Source organism: Narcine bancroftii, chromosome 3 (genome assembly GCF_036971445.1).
Source record: "Narcine bancroftii isolate sNarBan1 chromosome 3, sNarBan1.hap1, whole genome shotgun sequence".
NCBI lineage: Eukaryota > Metazoa > Chordata > Chondrichthyes > Torpediniformes > Narcinidae > Narcine > Narcine bancroftii.
This window is the reverse complement of record NC_091471.1, coordinates 213,214,454-213,233,603: the sequence shown is the minus strand read 5'-3', so window position 1 is coordinate 213,233,603 and position 19,150 is coordinate 213,214,454. Positions and strand designations below refer to the sequence as shown.

Genomic DNA, 19,150 nt, shown 5'->3' with positions numbered 1-19,150 from the left:
TTTAAAAGATGCACATTTTAAATTATTAGATTGACTTTAATAGTGGGGTAACTACCGTATATTTTGGCGTATGTTGACCCCCTTTTTCAGCCAAGATGGGCCGTTGACTGGCATATACGTCGACCCCCATATATAACGTGGATTGACCTGCTGGACATTGGCTGGAGGTGATTGTTATCATGGAGGGTCCATCGACACAACGCAGCACGCGACGAAAATATGAAGCAAGCTTTAGTTTCCAAGAAAACCAACAATTGCATTGCTGCAAGAAAATTTGATGTATATGAAAAGTTGGTTCAAGACTAGAGGAAGAAAGAAGAGACTTTAAGAAACATGCGAAAAAGGCAATGTTCTTTGAGAAAAGGAACCACTCATTGGCCAGAGTTGAAAAATCATGTTGAAAAATGGGTACTTGAACAGAGGCAAGATTGCAACATAGTCAACCAAAAATAAGAGCATTTGCACTGCCATGGGGCAAGTCGCATACAGACCTCAATGATTTTGAGGTTACAGTAGGCTGGTACAATCCTATTATGCCAAAAAACAGAAATTGCACAGAAACTAGCAAAAGATCTTCATCATAAAGTTGAAATTTTTCACCAGTTTATTATATGGAACTGGCAAAACATCAGTTTGCATTGGCAAATATTGGAAAAATGGACGAAACCCCCACGAATTTTGACTTGATAGTTAATAGAACAGTGGAATGGAAAGATGTTAAAACCAGAAGTAAATGCCACAAAAGGACTAGGTTTACTGTGCTGTAATTGTGCATGGCCAACAAGGCAAAGTTAAGGCCCATGGAAATCTTCAAATGCAAAATTAAACCGAAAATGAAATATCCTGCAAGTATTTTTTTACATTTTCAGGAAAAAGGATGGATGGATGAAAATGATGTAAAACTATGGATAGACAAAGTGTGAAACAGGCAGCCAGGCGGTTTACACAAAGAACGGAGTTTGCTGGTCTGAGAGATATGTTTTGTAGCCACTTAAATGAGAACATTAAAATAGATTAGCACTACATAATACTGACATGGAGGTTATCCTGGGTGGTTTGACATCTATGTTGCAACCACTCGATGTCTACTTGAACAAGCCATTCAAAGACCATATGCGCGACGAAAGGAATACACGGATGTCGAGTGCAGAAAAGTAATTTACAAAAGGCAGGGCAATGCGTGCTGTATCACTTGATATGCCATGTAATTTTGAGCTCAAGGCATGGGACAAAGTTTAAGCAGAGACTGTGATAAAATCATTGACCCCCCTCTTTTTGATATATAGAGATTTTTGGGGGTTTCACAACTCGATTTGTACGCCTAAATACATGGTTAAAAACTGTTATCAATTTCCTATGTGTCTAGTAGCAAAGCATAAGCCCTAGCTGCTGTATGTGGTAACCTAGCAACTAAGATGACCAGTTTCTTTTCAAATGATGTCTTCAAAGTTGTGGGCATTATCAAATTAAGATTAGCAGTGATTACTTGCCAAACAAAATACAAGTTTTAAGCAATGTAATAACAATTCTAAGCCTATTTAAATTCCAAATTTACTTTAAATCCTTGGATCTTGGCATGTACCTTACAGCAAAATACGAAATGAATCTGGGTGGTGGTTACTTCAAACTATTGAGATCATTGCAGAAAAAGCATATTCAGAATGGCAGTATTTGTGCACTCACCTCAACTGGCTGAGAAGAAATTTTAAGTTTAGACAGCTTTTTCCTGGCACATACTTTCACTTTGACTATATTTCCAAATGAGTCCTTGCTGTAATCCTCTGAAGGTGGCTTTAGTTCTGGGGATTCACTGGGGGCTTGATCTTGACCATCCATGGGTCTTACATAAGCTGTAGGCTTTTGCTGTGTCATGTTTGATTTTGATGGCAAAGATGGTGGAAATGCTTGAGATGCATGTTGGTTGGGAACAGAGGTATTCAGACCAGAAGACAAGCTCTCAGAATCACCGGAGAGTAGACCCATTTCATGAGGAGAGTTTGATGGGGGGCAGTCTTTGCTATTGCTACTTTGTGATTTGGAATTGGTAAACACAGTGGAATGTATGGGGGATAGTGGGGTCAGAGGAGACAATGGCTGTAAAAGTGAGGACAACTGTAACAATGGTTGAAAATCTTGCAAGTGGGATAACTGGTCCTTGGCTTGATTGTCCACATCCAATTGCTGATTATCCGACCCATGATGGCTATTGCAAGTTTTTCGGTCATTAAAGGAGCTATCCTTATTTTGGCTTCGATTATGAAGTGATTTGTAATTTTTTGCGTTATGGTTGGAACTTTGGCCATTTTGTTCTGATAATGCTGTATTTTTTTGAAAAGAGCAGTCAAGTGTCGATGGAATAGAACTGTGAGGTCCCATTAATCGTGGATTTTTGCTGTGAAAGGCAGACTTCATTGAACTATTACTTCTGCTTGGACCACGTAAGGATTTTTCTTGTGATATCAAAGGGACTGCCCTTTTGGGTATGCCAATGAAGTTTTGCTGAGACATATTATTTATTAAATCCTTCATCTCCTCGTAGTTGCCCAGCATGTTTTGAATACGGTTGGAAAGTTCATCCCCCTTATTGGTCTGCACAAAAACAGATAAAGTAATTAATATCTCAAGAAGAATCATTACTGACACCTTCACATAGTCATGCAAAATCAATACCGATAAAAATCAAGTTTTGGGTTACAGAATGAATAATGGCTAAATAGCTATAAAATAATAATGCATCCTACAAAATTTCAAAATTAAACAAAAATGTTGGTTACAAATTAGAACAAATGAAGCAATAGGTTGTGACAACTCCATGGTTGGCCAACAAATTTATGGTATCTTTTAGTTTTGTGTTGTAGAGTGATTCAAAATAAATCTTATACTTGGTCAAGTCCCAGGCATTCTTTGACCATGTAAAGCACCCAAATTGCTTTGAATGTTGTCTTGATATCTTACTTTTAAAGAAATAAACATTTATTGGATGTTGAGTTCTTCAAAGATCACCTACAAAATCACAGTGAATGTTTCAGTGCAAATTGTACAGAAAATCATCTAGTGCACTAACATTTGGAACCATAGATTATTTTTTTGTTCCATTCACCCAAGCATTGATTTCAACAAGAGTGGCAGGCACAGTAAAGCCTATTTCAAAATGAGTGCCACATCCAATGACTTTGGCAACAGAGCAATTCTTGACCTTGAAACCCTTAAACTGGCCAAATTCAGCATCCTTTTGACAGATCAAAGGAAGAGTTTGAAGTCAGAGTAGAAGGCTATGTAGGATTGGCCTCAGGTGCGAAATAAAGGGTGTGGCATGGACACCCAAGACTTTAGGGAGGCCAGTGAAACAGCTACACTTTTTCCAGCACTCCCTCAAGGACCTCTCCAAACACTATTTTACAAAAGGTCCATTCTGCCCATCTCCCTGGGATTCCTTTCTTGGTAAGCCTAGCCTTTACAAAGAACAATCAATGCTCTTTTGCTCAAGCTTCAAATTAAAATAACATTTTGGAATATGATGTAGCCAGGCTATTGATCACCATTGATTATTGTATGAGGATAATCCCATCAGTTTATTTCCTTTCAAGTGGAGCTAAAATGAGTTCATTTAAAAAAATGGAGCTCTTCCATACTTTACCTTGTATGGTTCATCAAAGAGAGGGGCATTTTCAAGAAAAGGTTCTTTGTTGAGATTAATTTCTTGGTTTCTCCTTTCCTTTTCTTTAATTCGAAGCAAATTTCTGTCCTCATTGAATAAGCTGCTGAAGAGCAGAACAAACTATATTTAAAACTTCTCCAAATAGGTTTTATTTACTGGGCAAGCAGTTTATAAAATGCATAACAGAAATTAAGAAAGATGAAAAAAGACTAGGGCATTTGCTTGTCTTCATATCAACCATTCCAAATAGGCATCTCTACTGCTGCTCACCCACTGCCTTGCTTGAGATAACTATCATAATATTAAGTGCAACCAAGTACAATTATTTGAAAATATTCTTTGGTTTGGCTTCATGGACGAAGATTTATGGAGGGGTATGTCCACGTCTGCTGCAGGCTCGTTGGTGACTGACAAGTCCGAGGCGGGACAGGCAGGCACGGTTGCAGCGGTTGCAAGGGAAAATTGGTTGGTTGGGGTTGGGTGCTGGGTTTTTCCTCCTTTGTCTTTTGTCAGTGAGGTGGGCTCTGCGGTCTTCTTCAAAGGAGGTTGCTGGTTTGATTCGTTATAATGGTAATAATAATGATCGTTTAGTGTCATACACATTATACAATGCACATGCACATTGAAACTTTTGCTGTAGCTGAACAGCTATTCTGTTTAACAAAAAACAGAAAAAATTGTATTTAAAACACTTAATTGAATTACAAAGATAATAAATATACAAAACAAAACAAAAATTATATGTTATACTGCTATACACTGTATTGCAATATATTGATGTTTCTGTTTTTGCTATTTGCTTCTGTATTCTATTCTCCTCATGTATTGTTTACTTATATGTTTAATAAAAAGATTGAAAGAAAGAAATCTTGCCATCTTTGAAATTTCAATTTTATAAAGCTGTATTCATGTTCAATGAAAAACACCAAAGTCCAATCGCTTTTTTTGCACAAGGATAAGTAAATATAATTTTTGTTTTGTGTATTTATTATCTTTGTAATTCAATTAAGTGTTTTAAATACAGTTTGTTTCTGTTTTTTGTTAAACAGAGTATAGCTGTTCAGCTACAGCAAAAGTTTCAATGTGCATGTGCATTGTATAATGTGTATGACACTAAACGATCATTATTATCACCATTATAACCAATCAAATGGAGTCAATGATATTTTGAACTTAACTGGTATTCAAATGGCCTGTGATTGCCATTTGAATCTAACTGAACCGTTTGTTGCACATTTTCACCTTCATCAACATGTTAAACATGGTTACTCAAATAAAGACACTGATATGTAGCAAAAGACATGGATCAGAATTGCACTTTCGAAAAAAAAATCACGAAAATAGATTAGTCCTTCATCTAATTGCAATGCACAAAATGATTATGCCTTTCACCTGGGAATTCTTACTGCACAAAGTAACCCATTTAATGGAAAATAAACTCAGAACATTTTGAAGACTCAAAAGGTGAGGCAGCATCTATGGAGAGCAAAAAGAAAGTTAACATTTTGAACCAATCATCTTTTCACTGCAACTTGGCAGTGAGAAAGCTGAACAACAAAAGGAATTGCTTACACTAACCATCCAAGGATATAATCTTTACTAAACAATATTTATTTTTATAAACAATATTTATTTTTATAAACAATATTTATTTTTATAAACAATATTTATTTTTATAAACAATATTTATTTTTATAAACAATATTTATTTTTATAAACAATATTTATTTTTATAAACAATGGTGGAGGGGTAGCAGGTGTTCTTCAACATGGTGGTGCAAGCCTTGTTGCACCTATACCTCTTTCCTAATGGTAGCAGTGAGCACAGAGCATGTACTGGGTGGTGTAGGTCCTTGATCTCCAATGGCAGTGTTCCTCATAGATATTTCCAATAGTTGGAAGTATTGGTGTTGATGTAGTCAATCAGCAGACTTTCTACCACACATCTATAGAAATTTGCCAGGGTTTCTCATGTCATACAAAACCTCCGCAAATGCCTGAGGATGTAGGGATGCTGAAATGTTTTCTTCAAGATGCCATTAGTGTTGGGTCCAGGAAAGATTCTCAGAGATAGTGACTCCCAAGAACTTGAATTTACTCACCTTCTCCACCTCTGATCTCTGGATTATATTTTTGGTTTCCCCATCCTGAGATCAACAATCAGCTCCTTAGTTTTAGTGACATTGTGAATGAGGTTGTTGTTGGTGCATCATTTGGCCATCTTTTCGATCTCGCTCCTGTATGCTGACTCATCGTCCTTTTCTACACAATCCACTACCATGGTATCACAGTGAATTTGTAGATAGTATTATTGTCATATCAAGCCATGCAGTCATTGACGTAAAGTGAGTAGAGAAGAAGGCTAAAAACATAGCCCTGCGGAACTCCTGTACTGATGCAGACTGTGGAAGAGATGTCTTACCAATCCTCACAAATTGTGGTCTGGAGGTAAGGTGAGTGGGATGTTGATCACTGTTGATTTGAGTACCACTGTTCGACATTCATTTAGGCAGGTTAACACACTTTTCTTGGGCATTGGTACAATTGACGCCTGTTTGAAATATGTAACTTTATGGCATGGAAGCAGGCCATCTCGGTCGGCCCTTCAAGTCAACGCCAGTTCACTCAAACAACTCCGCTAGATCCCCCCGCCTATTCTCCACCCATATCCCTCCAACCCACTCCTAACCATGTATATATCCAGCCTCCTCTTAAATGAAAGAAATGACTCTGCCTCAAGTATTTCCTCCGGAAGATTATTCCATTCAGCCACTACTCTCTGAGTGAAAAGCATCCTGTAATAATGTTTCTCCTAAAATTTTGCCTCCTTACCCTCAACTTGTGTTCTCTTGTTTCAACCTCCCCTTCTCTCAGGGGGAAGAGTCTACTTGCATCTAGTCTCTCTATTCCCTTCATAATTTTAAACACCTCTATCAAATCCCCTCTCAACCATCTACGTTCAAATAAATAAAGTCCTAACCTCTTCAATCTTTCTCTGTACTCTAGGTATTCTAAGCCAGGCAACATCCTTGTAAATCTTCTCTGCACCCTCTCCACCTTACCTGTATCCTTCCTCTAATTTGGCGACCAGAACTGAACACAATTCTCCAAACCTGGCCTCACCAATGCCTTAAACAGTCACAGCATCACTTCCCAGCTCCTATACTCTATGCTATGATTTAGGAAGGCTAACATACCAAATGCCTTCTTAACCACCCTGTCAACATGGAATCCACCTTCAAGGAACGCTGCACCATAACTCCAAAATCTCTTTGCTCTTGTGCATTCTCCAATGTTCTCCCCTTTGCTACATAGGTCCTATTTTGATTATTTTTTTCCAAAATGAAGCACCTCACACTTCTCTGCATTAAATTCCATCTTCCATCTTTCAGGCCAATTTTCCAGACAAACCAAATCCCTCTGTAGTCTCTGAAAACCATCCTCGCTATCCACCACTCCCCCTATTTTCGTATTGTCTGCGTATTTACTTACCCAGTTAACCACCCCATCATCCAAATCATTAATATAAATTATGAACAACAGGGGACCTAGCACCAATCCTTGAGGCACGCCGATCATCACAGGCTTCCATCCTGACAGACAGTTGACAACCATAACCCACTGCTGTCTATCCTCCAGCCACTTCTGAACCCATCTTACTATTTCTATATTAATCCCTTGTGACTGAACCTTCCTTACTAACCTTTCATGTGGAACCTTATCAAAAGTCTTGCCGTGAAAATATTGGTAAGTTGGTTAGCACAGACTTTTAAGACTCGGCTGGGTACCCCATCCAGATCACTTTCCTCAGGTTCACTCTCCTGAAGGCAGCCTGCACATCATCCTTGGATAGGACAGAAGAGGATCATCGTGGGACATGGGGGTGTGCAAAGGTAGTTCTTTCTTGTTCTTCTGGTTGAATCAGACATAGAAGGCATTGCGTCTGACTGGGAGTGAAGCTTTGCCATCTACAACTGCACTGGATTTGGTTTTGTAGCAGGTTATGTCATTTAGGCACTGTCAAGTATCCTTTATAACCATATAACCACTTACAGCACAGAACAGGCCAGTTCGGCCCTACTAGTCCATGCCATAACAAATCCCCACCCTCCTAGTCCCACTGACCAGCACCCGGTCCATACCCCTCCAGTCCTCTCCTATCCATGTAACTATCCAGTCTTTCCTTAAATGTAACCAATGATCCCACCTCGACCACGTCCGTCGGAAGCTCATTCCACATCCCCACCACCCTTTGCGTAAAGAAATTTCCCCTCATGTTCCCCTTATAATTTTCCCCCTTCAATCTTAAACCATGCCCTCTAGTTTGAATCTCCCCCACTCTTAATTGAAAAAAGCCTATCCACGTTTACTCTGTCTGTCCCTTTTAAAATCTTAAACACCTCTATCAAGTCCCCTCTCAATCTTCTAAGCTCCAGAGAAAAAAGCCCCAGTCTGCACAACCTTTCCCTGTAACTCAAACCTTGAAATCCTGTCAATATTCTCGTGAACCTTCTCTGCACTCTCTCTATTTTGTTTATACCTTTCCTATAATTTGGTGACCAAAACTGTACACAGTTCTCCAAATTTGGCCTCACCAATGCCTTGTACAATTTCATCATAACCTCCCTACTCTTCAATTCAATACTCCGATTTATGAAGGCCAACATTCCAAATGCCTTCTTCACCACACCATCTACCTGAGTATCAGCCTTGAGGGTACTATTTACCACAACTCCTAAATCCCTTTGTTGCTCTGCACATCTCAATAGCCTACCATTTAATGCATATGACCTATTTAGATTTGCCTTTCCAAAATGTAACACCTCACACTTATCTGTATTAAATTCCATCAGCCATTTCTCAGCCCACACCTCCAGCCTTCCTAAATCACCTTTTAATCTACGGTAATCTTCCTCACTTTGTGGTTTCAGTTTTTGTACAGAAACTCCACATCACCAGAAGATGGCTTTCCTTAGGTCATACCTGCTCCTTCTGTAGCGATCTAGATCTCCAGACTTAAATGCTTGTGATCACCCTCAGCAGGTTCCAGATTTCATTACCGAGACTGATGAAAAATTTACTGAATACAACAAAACATTTTATTATTGTTGCGCTCCTTTCAAAATTTATGGGAGAATTTCATGATAGCTTTCCTGTAACTCAGGGAGTCTCTGTACCAGCACAACTCAGCCAAAACTACCTCTAGAGAATATGGCTACAGGTGTTAAAATTTTAACTAAGTGGCTGGAGATGGGGTGGCTTCAGAAGAAACTTGGCCTGATACATATACAACTGATTTAATGTAAACAGCGCTTTCTTTTTGCTACTTAAAATACATTTTCAATTTTGTACAAAATTATACATTTGCATTATATACAAATATACATTTATACATTTTGCCGATCTGCCTCAATTAAAAAAAAATCCTACATATGGAGCTCTAAAGCAATTTCACAGATGCAAAACAGAAATAACTTCAGGGCTTTTACCAAAACATTTAGAGGCAAGGTTTCTTATCGGAGTCTAGTGGCCATTTTAACATTTAATCACAGGATACCTCACTGACAAAAGACAAAGGAGGAAAAACCCAACATCCAACCCCAACCAACCAATTTTCCCTTGCAACCGTGCCTGCCTGTCCCGCATCGGACTTGTCAGTCACCAACGAGCCTGGAGCAGACGTGGACATACTCCTCCATAAATCTTCGTCCGCGAAGCCAAGCCAAAGAAAGAACAGGATATGGAAATGCATGTGTTAGATCACATAGTCAGTCAGTACATTACCTCTTCCAGCCAGTAAATATTAAATCATGTGCTTTACGCTATAACATTTAAATATCCATTTAAAACACACAGGAAAGTATTCATAGCAATTGATTTTATATTCACATTATTAACTACAAGATGCTTCCGTAAATCTAACAAAGACAAATATAAAAAGGGGAAAATATCCCGATTACCTTTTCCTTTTCAGATCTCTATTCAAAAATGACATATTTTGAAGTGACATAGAAAAATGGAACTTAAGGCTCCATTTGAGCCTTAAGTTTTTGTGTCTTTGGCCAGTTAATAATTTAGTTGAGGTGGTGTGTGGGGGCAAGAAAACTACAATTTTTATAAAAATTTCACCAACTTTATATGGATTTTTTAAATTTTACATATTTAACACAGAAGAAGAATTGATCACTTTCAGCTGCCTACCAACATTTCATATAAAACATTAACAGAACTGCCAGGCAGGTGTAAAGACAGGACTTAAAAAAAAACGTAGAAATCCCGCCAATATTGCCATAAAGAACACTGACATTATGGGAGCTTTGGCTGTTTACATTGAACTGAACAAAGCTGGCATAATGCCAGGTCAATGTGTCTTTTTACTCAGCAAGCCAGCATTCCGGAAGCAAGAGAGGTGGAACGAGTAACACAGTATCAACATCTAGTATCACGTAAATCATAGCTTATTTGATGCCATGTTAGACCCACTTTTACCTCTCCCAAAAAAATAGCTGGCTGTGGGCTTTGGGGACTCTCTCCCGGCGGTCTGTTGTCAGTCCCCACACTGGTCAATGTTGCATTGATAAAGTGTCAGGTGCAAGAGAGACGAGTCTGGACACAATGGTTTGCAATCAAACTTAACTTTTATTAACACTCAATTTATAAAAGATCATGGGAAAATACACAAAAATTAATAAACATATGCACACAATTTATAAAGAGCGTTGGAAAATACATGCACAATTTGATAAAACATACGATTTATAAAAGATCATTGGAAAATCTACTGGAAGTATTGACCTATAGCAGCGGTTTTCAAACTTTTCTTTCCACTCAAATGCCACCTTAAGTAATCCATATGCCATGGGTGATCTGTGATTAGTAAGGGATTACTTAAAATGGTATGCATGAAATCCATACTAGGCAGTCAATATACAATGTCTTACGTTTTGGTCAATTTTCATAATCATACTGATTATGAATGTCTATGGATCTGAATTTCCCCCCCACCAAAAAATATTTCTCTAATTTAGTACTTCTTGGCTCTTCATTTCAATTAGTCTCATTTTTAAACATTCTGTGAGAATTTGGGTACAGATTAGAAAACATTTTACATAGCATAATTTTTTATTCTCTTTAGTCCTATTTTTATCTAATCACCTTTTTCAACCTTCTTTGCATGATATTATTTCTCAGCAATGGTGCAGAGGTTGTTCTAAAGATCTAAATGTTCTAAAGATCTTTTTATTGATGGCTGCTTTGCATCATTTAATCAGCTTTCATTCAAGTTTAACTTGCCTAACTCAAAATTTGCAAGTTCAGCATTTTCTTCAGCCTCAAATCTCTGATTTCCCTAAAGTAGGGTCTCCAAAGTGTTCAATGGTACTATCCAAGGGCTTCAAAAAAATGCTAGGGGGTTGAAAGAAAGTTGATGAAACCCAGGGGCGGGAGTCGATTGAACTTTTGAGGTTGAAAGAAATGTAGAGCCTGGAGGTCCCAATTCCTGCCCAGGAGTCTGAGGCGACTTCTTTTAATGCGGATGGCATCGCACCCAATGTTGAGAATGGAGTCACCGTCACCAACTCCGGATGCAGCCAATGCTGAAGACTTTGAACCTAACTTCGTTTGGCATCTTCCTGGCCAGAAACAAAAAGGTTTTTTCTTACTGTTATTGTAATCGCTTGCTTGTTGTAAAGTAGAGGTGGGCAGCATTTTTTTTTAATTTACATACCATCTCAAGCAAATTCTTACTTATCATAAAGCGCTAATGGCATAGGGAATACTTAAGGAGGAATATGAGTTTTAAAAAAGAACCCTGCTGTAAAGTCTTAGCTTTATTTTCAAGTATGTACCGAAAATCTACTTAATTATTATTATTTATTTTTTGTACATGCCTGGGGGATTATGAGGGATCAAGAATTCCATGAAGGGATCGATGGTCTAAAAAGTTTGGGGACCACTGCCCTATATTGTCTGAAGCAAACTTGTTGATGAATTTTTTTTTAGTTTTCAACCCATTTGTGAAGGTTTAATAAGTATAATTTACAAGAAGCTATTACATTTAAAACAGGCCTCGTTTTTTAAAATTAAAAATGCCTGGGAATGGGACCTAAATTTGACTATATCTGATGAAGATTGGGATGTTATTTTTAAGATGGTTAATAGCTCTTCACTATGTGCTGTCATTGTTTATTGGAATTCAGTGGTACATAGAGTGCACATGTCTAAGGCTAAATTGTTTCCCTTTTATCCTGATAAAAGTTCCTGTAGTAATGGGTGCAAGAGAGAAGCTTCCTTAATTCATATGTTCTGGACTTGCCCTAATCTGGAAGAGTACTGGAGAGAGATCTTCTGCACCCTATCTTTAATTCTTAATATAAAATAGAGCCAAATCCTTTGGTTGCTCTCTTTGGTACAACAGGAAAAGATGGCATTCTTTTATCTTCACTTTTAGTGAGACATGCGATTTTGCTTAAATGGAAGGATGCTGCCCTGCTCATTTACAGTCAATGGCTGGGGGACATCATATCTTGTCTAAATATGGAAAAGATTTGATATTTAGTAAATTATTCAAATACTGTACAAGATTTCAGATTTTGTATGGGCCATTCATAATTCACTTTCCCACTTTATAATTTTTCAACATAATTTGATTGCCCAACTTATATCTTTAATTCCTTTATTCTCCCTTTGCTTTTATTTCAATGCTAAGCATATATAACATCATACAACGACAGTAAGGGAATAGGCTGTGACTTTTTTTTCTTTCCATTTTCCTTTTTTTTGTTTGAATATAATATACTACCCAGACTATGACTTATGGATGTGTTTTTCAATTTATATACTTGTCTTGATGCACCATTTAATAGCCATGTATAAAACTTCATAATGGATTTTAACTGTATTTATAAATTTGTATTGTTTAAAACTAATAAAAACAATTTAAAAAGAAAAGGTGGAAAAAAAAGGGTTGAGAACCACTCCTCAAGACCCAATTGTTACTGAAATATTTTGCTTGAGAAAAATTGTCATTGGGTCATTTAAGTTATGAAACTGTGCACATAATGAGTCAATTAGTCTGAATTAATCACTGATTAAAATAGTAGTTTTCAAACTTTTTCTCTCCACTCTATCATTGGGGGCTGGTGACAGATAACAAAAGTTAACATTGGGGCTTCAGACTGTTCAAACGGAGTACAAACCCACAGACCAGCTTGATCACACCACACAGTGACTAGAGACACCTGGGGCCAGCTGAGAGTAGGGCAGTGGGATCAATGTGAATGTTGATCTTTTATCGCAATGCCACTCCCCAACTCTAATGTCCTCTCCCTTAATATCTGAAGGACTGTCAGTGACTGTCTTGATTTCATTCAGTAACTGAGCATTCACACCTTCCTTCTGTAGAGTTCCAGATTCAGTACCCTTTGATACATACTTTTTAAAAAAATCTTATTCATGAAAGGCCAATGGCCACCCCACTTCTGCCCTATCAAAACCATGAATTATGTACTTATGAATTAAATCATCTCTCATTCTCTTCCCAGGAACACATTAGTGCTTCATCCACCTAACAAAATGGTGAGTCTAATTGAGGATGTATCACCATCTCACCATCAGCTCATTTCATCCCCAGCTCGTTGAAAACTTCTGCATTTATTGGGAGCATGCAAAGATATCCTAGATGGGATAAATCCCAAGTGCCTGACGGTCAGGTATTCTGTCATGAACTACTCAGTGTCAGCCAGATTGACTCTGCCTTTTACCTTTGCTGTATAATTGCAGTTCAGTCTGGCAGACTTAGTGTCAAATCAGTGATGTACTGGGAATGATACCTTGGTGGGTTGGTATTGGACCCAGTCATTTGTTGTAAATCAATCAGCTACTCTTTGTGATTGCCCTCGCCCCTCTCCATCAACGGCCCACAACAATAGAGAGCAGGCAGTGGGCCACCAGGACAGAGCGGGACAGAGGTATTTATTATTAAAAAGATTTTTCTTTTTGTTCTTCTTGTGTGTTTGCTCAAAGTTTTAACTGCTTACTGGTAAGGACACTTAAAAAAAAGGTACACAAACACAACCTTTCCCTTCGTGGAGCTGGAATGGCAATCTTTTACACAGAAGGCATTCCACTGCTGTTGCTACCACTCCTGCAAGAAAAAAGCCGGATTGGAATGAACCCCCCCCCCCCCCCATTCTGTCTCGGAACCTTTTATACAGCAAGCGTAGCATAAAAAAGCCATAAATATTCCAGAGTGAAGTGGCTGTGTAAAAAGCACAACTCAGATAGATTCACCCATGACAAACTGCCCTCCATATCAAAAGCTATTCCTTACACTCCAGAAACTTGCAGTACAAGGAAGATTGATGATAGGGGTCAGGGGATGGGAGTAGAAAATAAAGGCAAAAGTTGTCAAATATATCCCATTCATTCTAAATTTTTCACTGTGTTGAAGTATTCTCCTACATCTAGACTGTTAAATATGGTTAGTCATGCACTACCACGAAATGCCACTTGACATAGCCTTGGCAACAACCGTCCTAGATTACAGACAATGGTTCACAGCAGATTCATTTATCACATGCATAAAAAACATTTCTATAGCCTCTTTGCCACTGGCACCTTATCTCAGGAATTATCAGGTTAAGGAACCAGCGGAAAAGGAAAACAACCAGCATGCCAGCGCCAAATGACATCAGATCATGCTGGGGATTGATGGCCTCTACTCCTACTCCCAAACGGCTTCCTATCTCAGGACACTGCATGGCCAATTAACTGGGATACCAGTGGAAAAAGGGCTTATGACTGCTCTTTTCAGAAGCAAATGTACATTGCAACTAACTTCTCCAGTCTAGTCTTCTGTAGCTGTAACAAAAAAATCTGCTCGTGTTTACATCCCAAAGGTTATCAGCTCATGCATATACTAATTTATTGTACAATCCATGAGAGATGCAGATTACTCACCATCAAAACAGATCAGGCAAGTCACAATCAAGCATCCTCTCTCAGTTTTGTGATGGCTCCCATTTGCTTTAACTACCTAGTTTTCTATTTACAGGTTTGACCTACCCATGCTGCTTCATTTGTGATGAGCTCATGCTATTTGAGATCTCTTGATACACAATCATCTGTCACATTTTTCCATCTTACCAAATGTTACTATCACAAGTATTTAATGTTCTAGGAAGTACCTTAATATGCCATAGTCATGAAGGCCACAATATGAAGTTTTTTCATTTTATATTACATTAATTTCTTGCATATCAAAATGAAGTTGAAATAAGCAAAATGTTGTTAAAAAGCCTAAAAATTCTGACACATCATATGCACCCCTCTCTCCTCCCCCCACCCCCTGAAGGTGCACACTGGAGGAGTTAAAAGACAATATCAAATACAAACAGTGAAAAAAATAAGATTAAGTTTTTACACTGGAGATCAACAGCAGGATTCAGTTGACTTGCACTGTCCTCCTTGACTTTTTTTTTTAAAACCACAGTGCTCAAAAAGGTCGACACACAACTCTCAATGTTTATTCCATCCATTTCAATTCTGGAAGCCTTGAGCAGAGCAATGAAATCAAGGAACAAATTGCCAAATTCCTGGACCCACGATAGATCATCTCTTCCAACTGCTTACACTTTTCATTCCCTCCTCCAGGAGGTAGGAAATGATATGGACTGTCCTTCTTGACATCCATACTGCTGCTGCTGTCAGCCACACACCCAGCATTCAATAACGTCAGCACATGACCCACAATGACTCTTGTAGAGTCCACACAGTTCTTCATTCTAATGGAATTCCTCCAAATAAGAGTTCAATGAGAGAACAAGTGATTAAAAAGCCATAATTCCAAAATGGGATAGGAACCAGAGAATGGTGGCACAATAAGCCTAAATTATGCAAGAGTTAGGACTGACTGGATGTTAGCTAATCCAATTATTTTCCCCCAAAATAGAACATCTCTGGAAAACATTCCTAGTTAGTGTGGTGGTTGCTGACCTCCTTACAATGAAGAGCACACTGGATCAACTCTGGGTTGCATAATGAAGTTGTGGAGATGTGGTTCTCAAACAAAGTCCTCATAATCATCACAAGATTTTCTACCTTGAAAACAACTGATGTTCATACTTAAATGCACATATCCTAATTAGCTAATTCAAGTCAAGACTGAAACAATAAAATGTTGGTCTTGAGAGTCTACTGACAAAGATCATTTTAAAGCAAAACTCATTCTTAAAATATTAGAATAGTTTGTAATAATTGCACAATTATTTGTACTATACTTAACCATCTAAGTAACCTTTGTCGGTTTCAAGCACCGTGTTAACTGGAAAGTAACAGGTACAAATTATTCTGACAGCAGAACCATGAAGCAGTGTTTAATTTGGTTCTTGTCAAGAAATCTGGTGTCACGATTGGTTTAGCAACAACCAATCTTTAAATAAATCTCATCAATTTGAGGCTTGAGGTGGGAGCTGGAAGGAAAAGAAACAACAGGAAATGTTCAATGGAGCCATATGAAACACATTCATGAGCCTTTCCTGCAGTGATGTTGGGGTGGAGTAAAGGTGTGAAGGAGAGCTAAACTCAGGAACTTTGAATTACAAAAAAAATTTAGCTAGCTGGTATTTACAGAAGGCACTGTCACTTTATGTCATTACAAAGTACGACACTAATATAAAGGCTGTAGAATCCAACTAGTCTCGAACATTTCTGTTAAAATGGATACTGTTTCTAACAACAAATCAAATCTCCAAACATTAAGCCAAAATACTTTTTTGATATTATTCTACATTTGTCTTTACACAAAATGGATCAGACATTACAGACATGTCACTGAGATTTTTAATGGTGCACTCTTTTAATAACTCCACAGACAATTTGACATAGGTAAATAAACTAATAGATTCAATACTCCAGGAATGAATGTGATAAGATAGCAAGCTAACTTTAGAATACACCAAAGCATTTCTCAGCCAACAATGCATTTTTGCAGCAGACTCTTTCTCCCACCCCCCCCCCCCACCACCCCCACTATTGTAGTTGAGAGTTCGTTGGAAAATGTCGATATTTTGCCCTCCAAATAGAAATTCTGGAATTGAATACCTATCTTTGAGGTCTGGGACTTGGAAGGACTGACAGATGCCATCACATCTGTTACTGTGCTTTGTTGTTAGATCATTTTTGTGCCCAGTGACAAACCTATCTTTCAGGTTCTTCGGTATTTATACTGGGGGGGGGGGGGGGGGGAGGGAAGAAAAGCCTGGCACATACTGAAATGACACTGCTTTTAATTAAGATGCCATTACCATTTTTCAAAAGGCAACAGAGCTATTACACCATAACACATTGGAGCAGAAATAGGCTATTTAACCCACTGAGTCAACCCTGCCATTAAATCATGAGCTGATCCATTTTACCACTCAGCCCCACCTTCTCCCCATAACCTTTGATGCCTAGCTAATCAAGAGTCAATCAATCTCTCCCTTAAATACATCCAATGACTTGGCCTCCACATCCTCCTATGGCAAAAAATTCCACAGATTTACCACCCTCTGGCTAAAGAAATTCCTCTGCATCTCTGTTTTAAGTGGATGTCCTTCAATCCTGTTGTGCCCTCTTGACTCGCCCACCATGGGTAACAATAACCTTTCTACATCTACTCTGTCCACAATTTTCAACGTTTGAAATCTTTCAATGAGATTTTCCCCCCCCCACCCCACATCATTCTCCTTAATTCCAATGAGCACAAAGGGCTGTTAAATGCTCCTCATATGATAACCTTTTCATTCCCAGAATCATCCTTGTGAACCTCCTCTGATCACTCTCCAATGTTAGCATATCCCTTCTTGAATGAGGAGCCCAAACCGGCTCACAATACTGTACTCCAAATGAGGTCTCACCAGTGCATTAAAAAGCCTCGCATCACATACTTGCTCTTATGTTCTATTCCCTTTGAACTCTTAGTTTTGTTTCCTTTTCAAAGCATTGAAGATCAAATGTGGACAAGGAAAGCTCCTCTGAATAACCAACCATCCATCCTCAATAACCTCAATCACTGCCTCTACATGTTGAGCAAAATGAAAGAAGCAAGAGGCTAATAAGGAGAGACTACTCTGCAGAGGGATTTCACAATATCCATCACCAGGAACAGGTTGTTACTGCCACTGTCTGAACTGGCTGAGTCCTGACGAAAACAATTTCAGAAAAGGTCTGTGGCAGCTAGTAAATGAACTAATTTGAAGGATAAACCTGCTTAGCCCCCTCACATATCTATGGTAGCAGATGCATCTGCCAACAACGGCAGTGGCAGATTCCAGACTGACCACCACATCGTCCTTATTGAGACATAGTGCTATGTACACACTAAGAACGTCCTCCATCATGTTGTATAGTATCTGAGTGCAAATAAATGGGATCTCCAAACTGTTCTGCTATCTCAAAACTGGGCATCCACGAGGCACTGCAGACAGTAGCGGGAATTAATATATTTTAATCACAATCTGCAATTTCATGGACAAGTATAAACCCCAGTTTATCCTTATTTTCAAGTCAGAGGATTGACTTTGAACAAATGCATGGGGTTGCATTTTGCTAACTTAAATTAAGCCTGGACTTGAACAGTAAATGATAACGATGAGAGATTATTGTCATATCACAAGTCAATATAAAAATGCAGTGAAATTCTTGCCTGCTGCAGTTGTACAGCAAAGTACAGGCAACTGGAAGGTCCTGTAGAATGTTTAGAACAGAGAAACTGAAGGGTACAAGGACATAGATCCCTCAAAATGGCAACAGGTAGACAAGATGATGAAAATGACTGGCACACTTACTTTCAGTGGTTGGGGCATTGAGTACAAGAGTTGAGACACCATGCTACACAACTATACAAGACATAGGTGAGACTACACTTGGAGTATTGTCTGCAATCTGGTCATTTAGTGACAGGAAGAATGTGGTTAAGTTGGAAAAAATGAGGAAAAAAATCATAAGTATGTCACTGGAACTGCAGGACTTGAGGTTCCAAAGAAAGACTTGATAGGTTTGGGCTTTTATCCTTAGAATATAGATTGGGGGTGGCCTTTAAGAGGCATACAAGATCATTAGGGGCATACAGATAAGGTAAATCAGTGGTTCTCAACCTTTTTCTTTCCACTCACATACCACTTTAAGCAATCCCTATGCCATCAATGCTCTGTGATTAGAAAGAGATTGCTTTAGGTGGTATGTGAGTGGAAAGAAAAGGGTTGAGAACCACTTAGGTAAATAGTCAACAGTATTTTTCCCCAGACTATACTAGAAGATATATATTTTAAGTGAGCAGGGAAAGATTTAAAGGTGACCCAATGGGCAACTTTTTTTCCCCAAAAGGAGAAGAGGAAGTGGAAAGAGCTGCGAAAGCTAGTAGGAGAGACCATTACAACATTTCAGCAGTCCTTTGTCTCTAGTGTCTTGGAACATAATATTAGCTAAACAGGTGCAAGATTTTATTCATTG

General features: G+C 38.5%; 1 protein-coding gene across 5 annotated transcripts in view; it reads right to left on the bottom strand.

Moving 5' to 3' along the window:
- LOC138758104 (AF4/FMR2 family member 1-like) overlaps positions 1-19,150 on the bottom strand; it is a 192,669-nt gene that overhangs the window by 102,217 nt on the left and 71,302 nt on the right. For 3 of the 5 annotated variants that reach the window (XM_069926545.1, XM_069926544.1, XM_069926542.1), the window contains 2 exons: positions 3,638-3,761; positions 1,684-2,589 (listed from right to left, as the gene is read on the bottom strand). In XM_069926545.1, the coding sequence (XP_069782646.1) occupies positions 1,684-2,589; positions 3,638-3,761 (1,030 nt within the window). The remainder of the gene's footprint in view (positions 1-1,683; positions 2,590-3,637; positions 3,762-19,150) is intronic. The other 2 variants (XM_069926547.1, XM_069926543.1) reach the window with 1 other exon arrangement.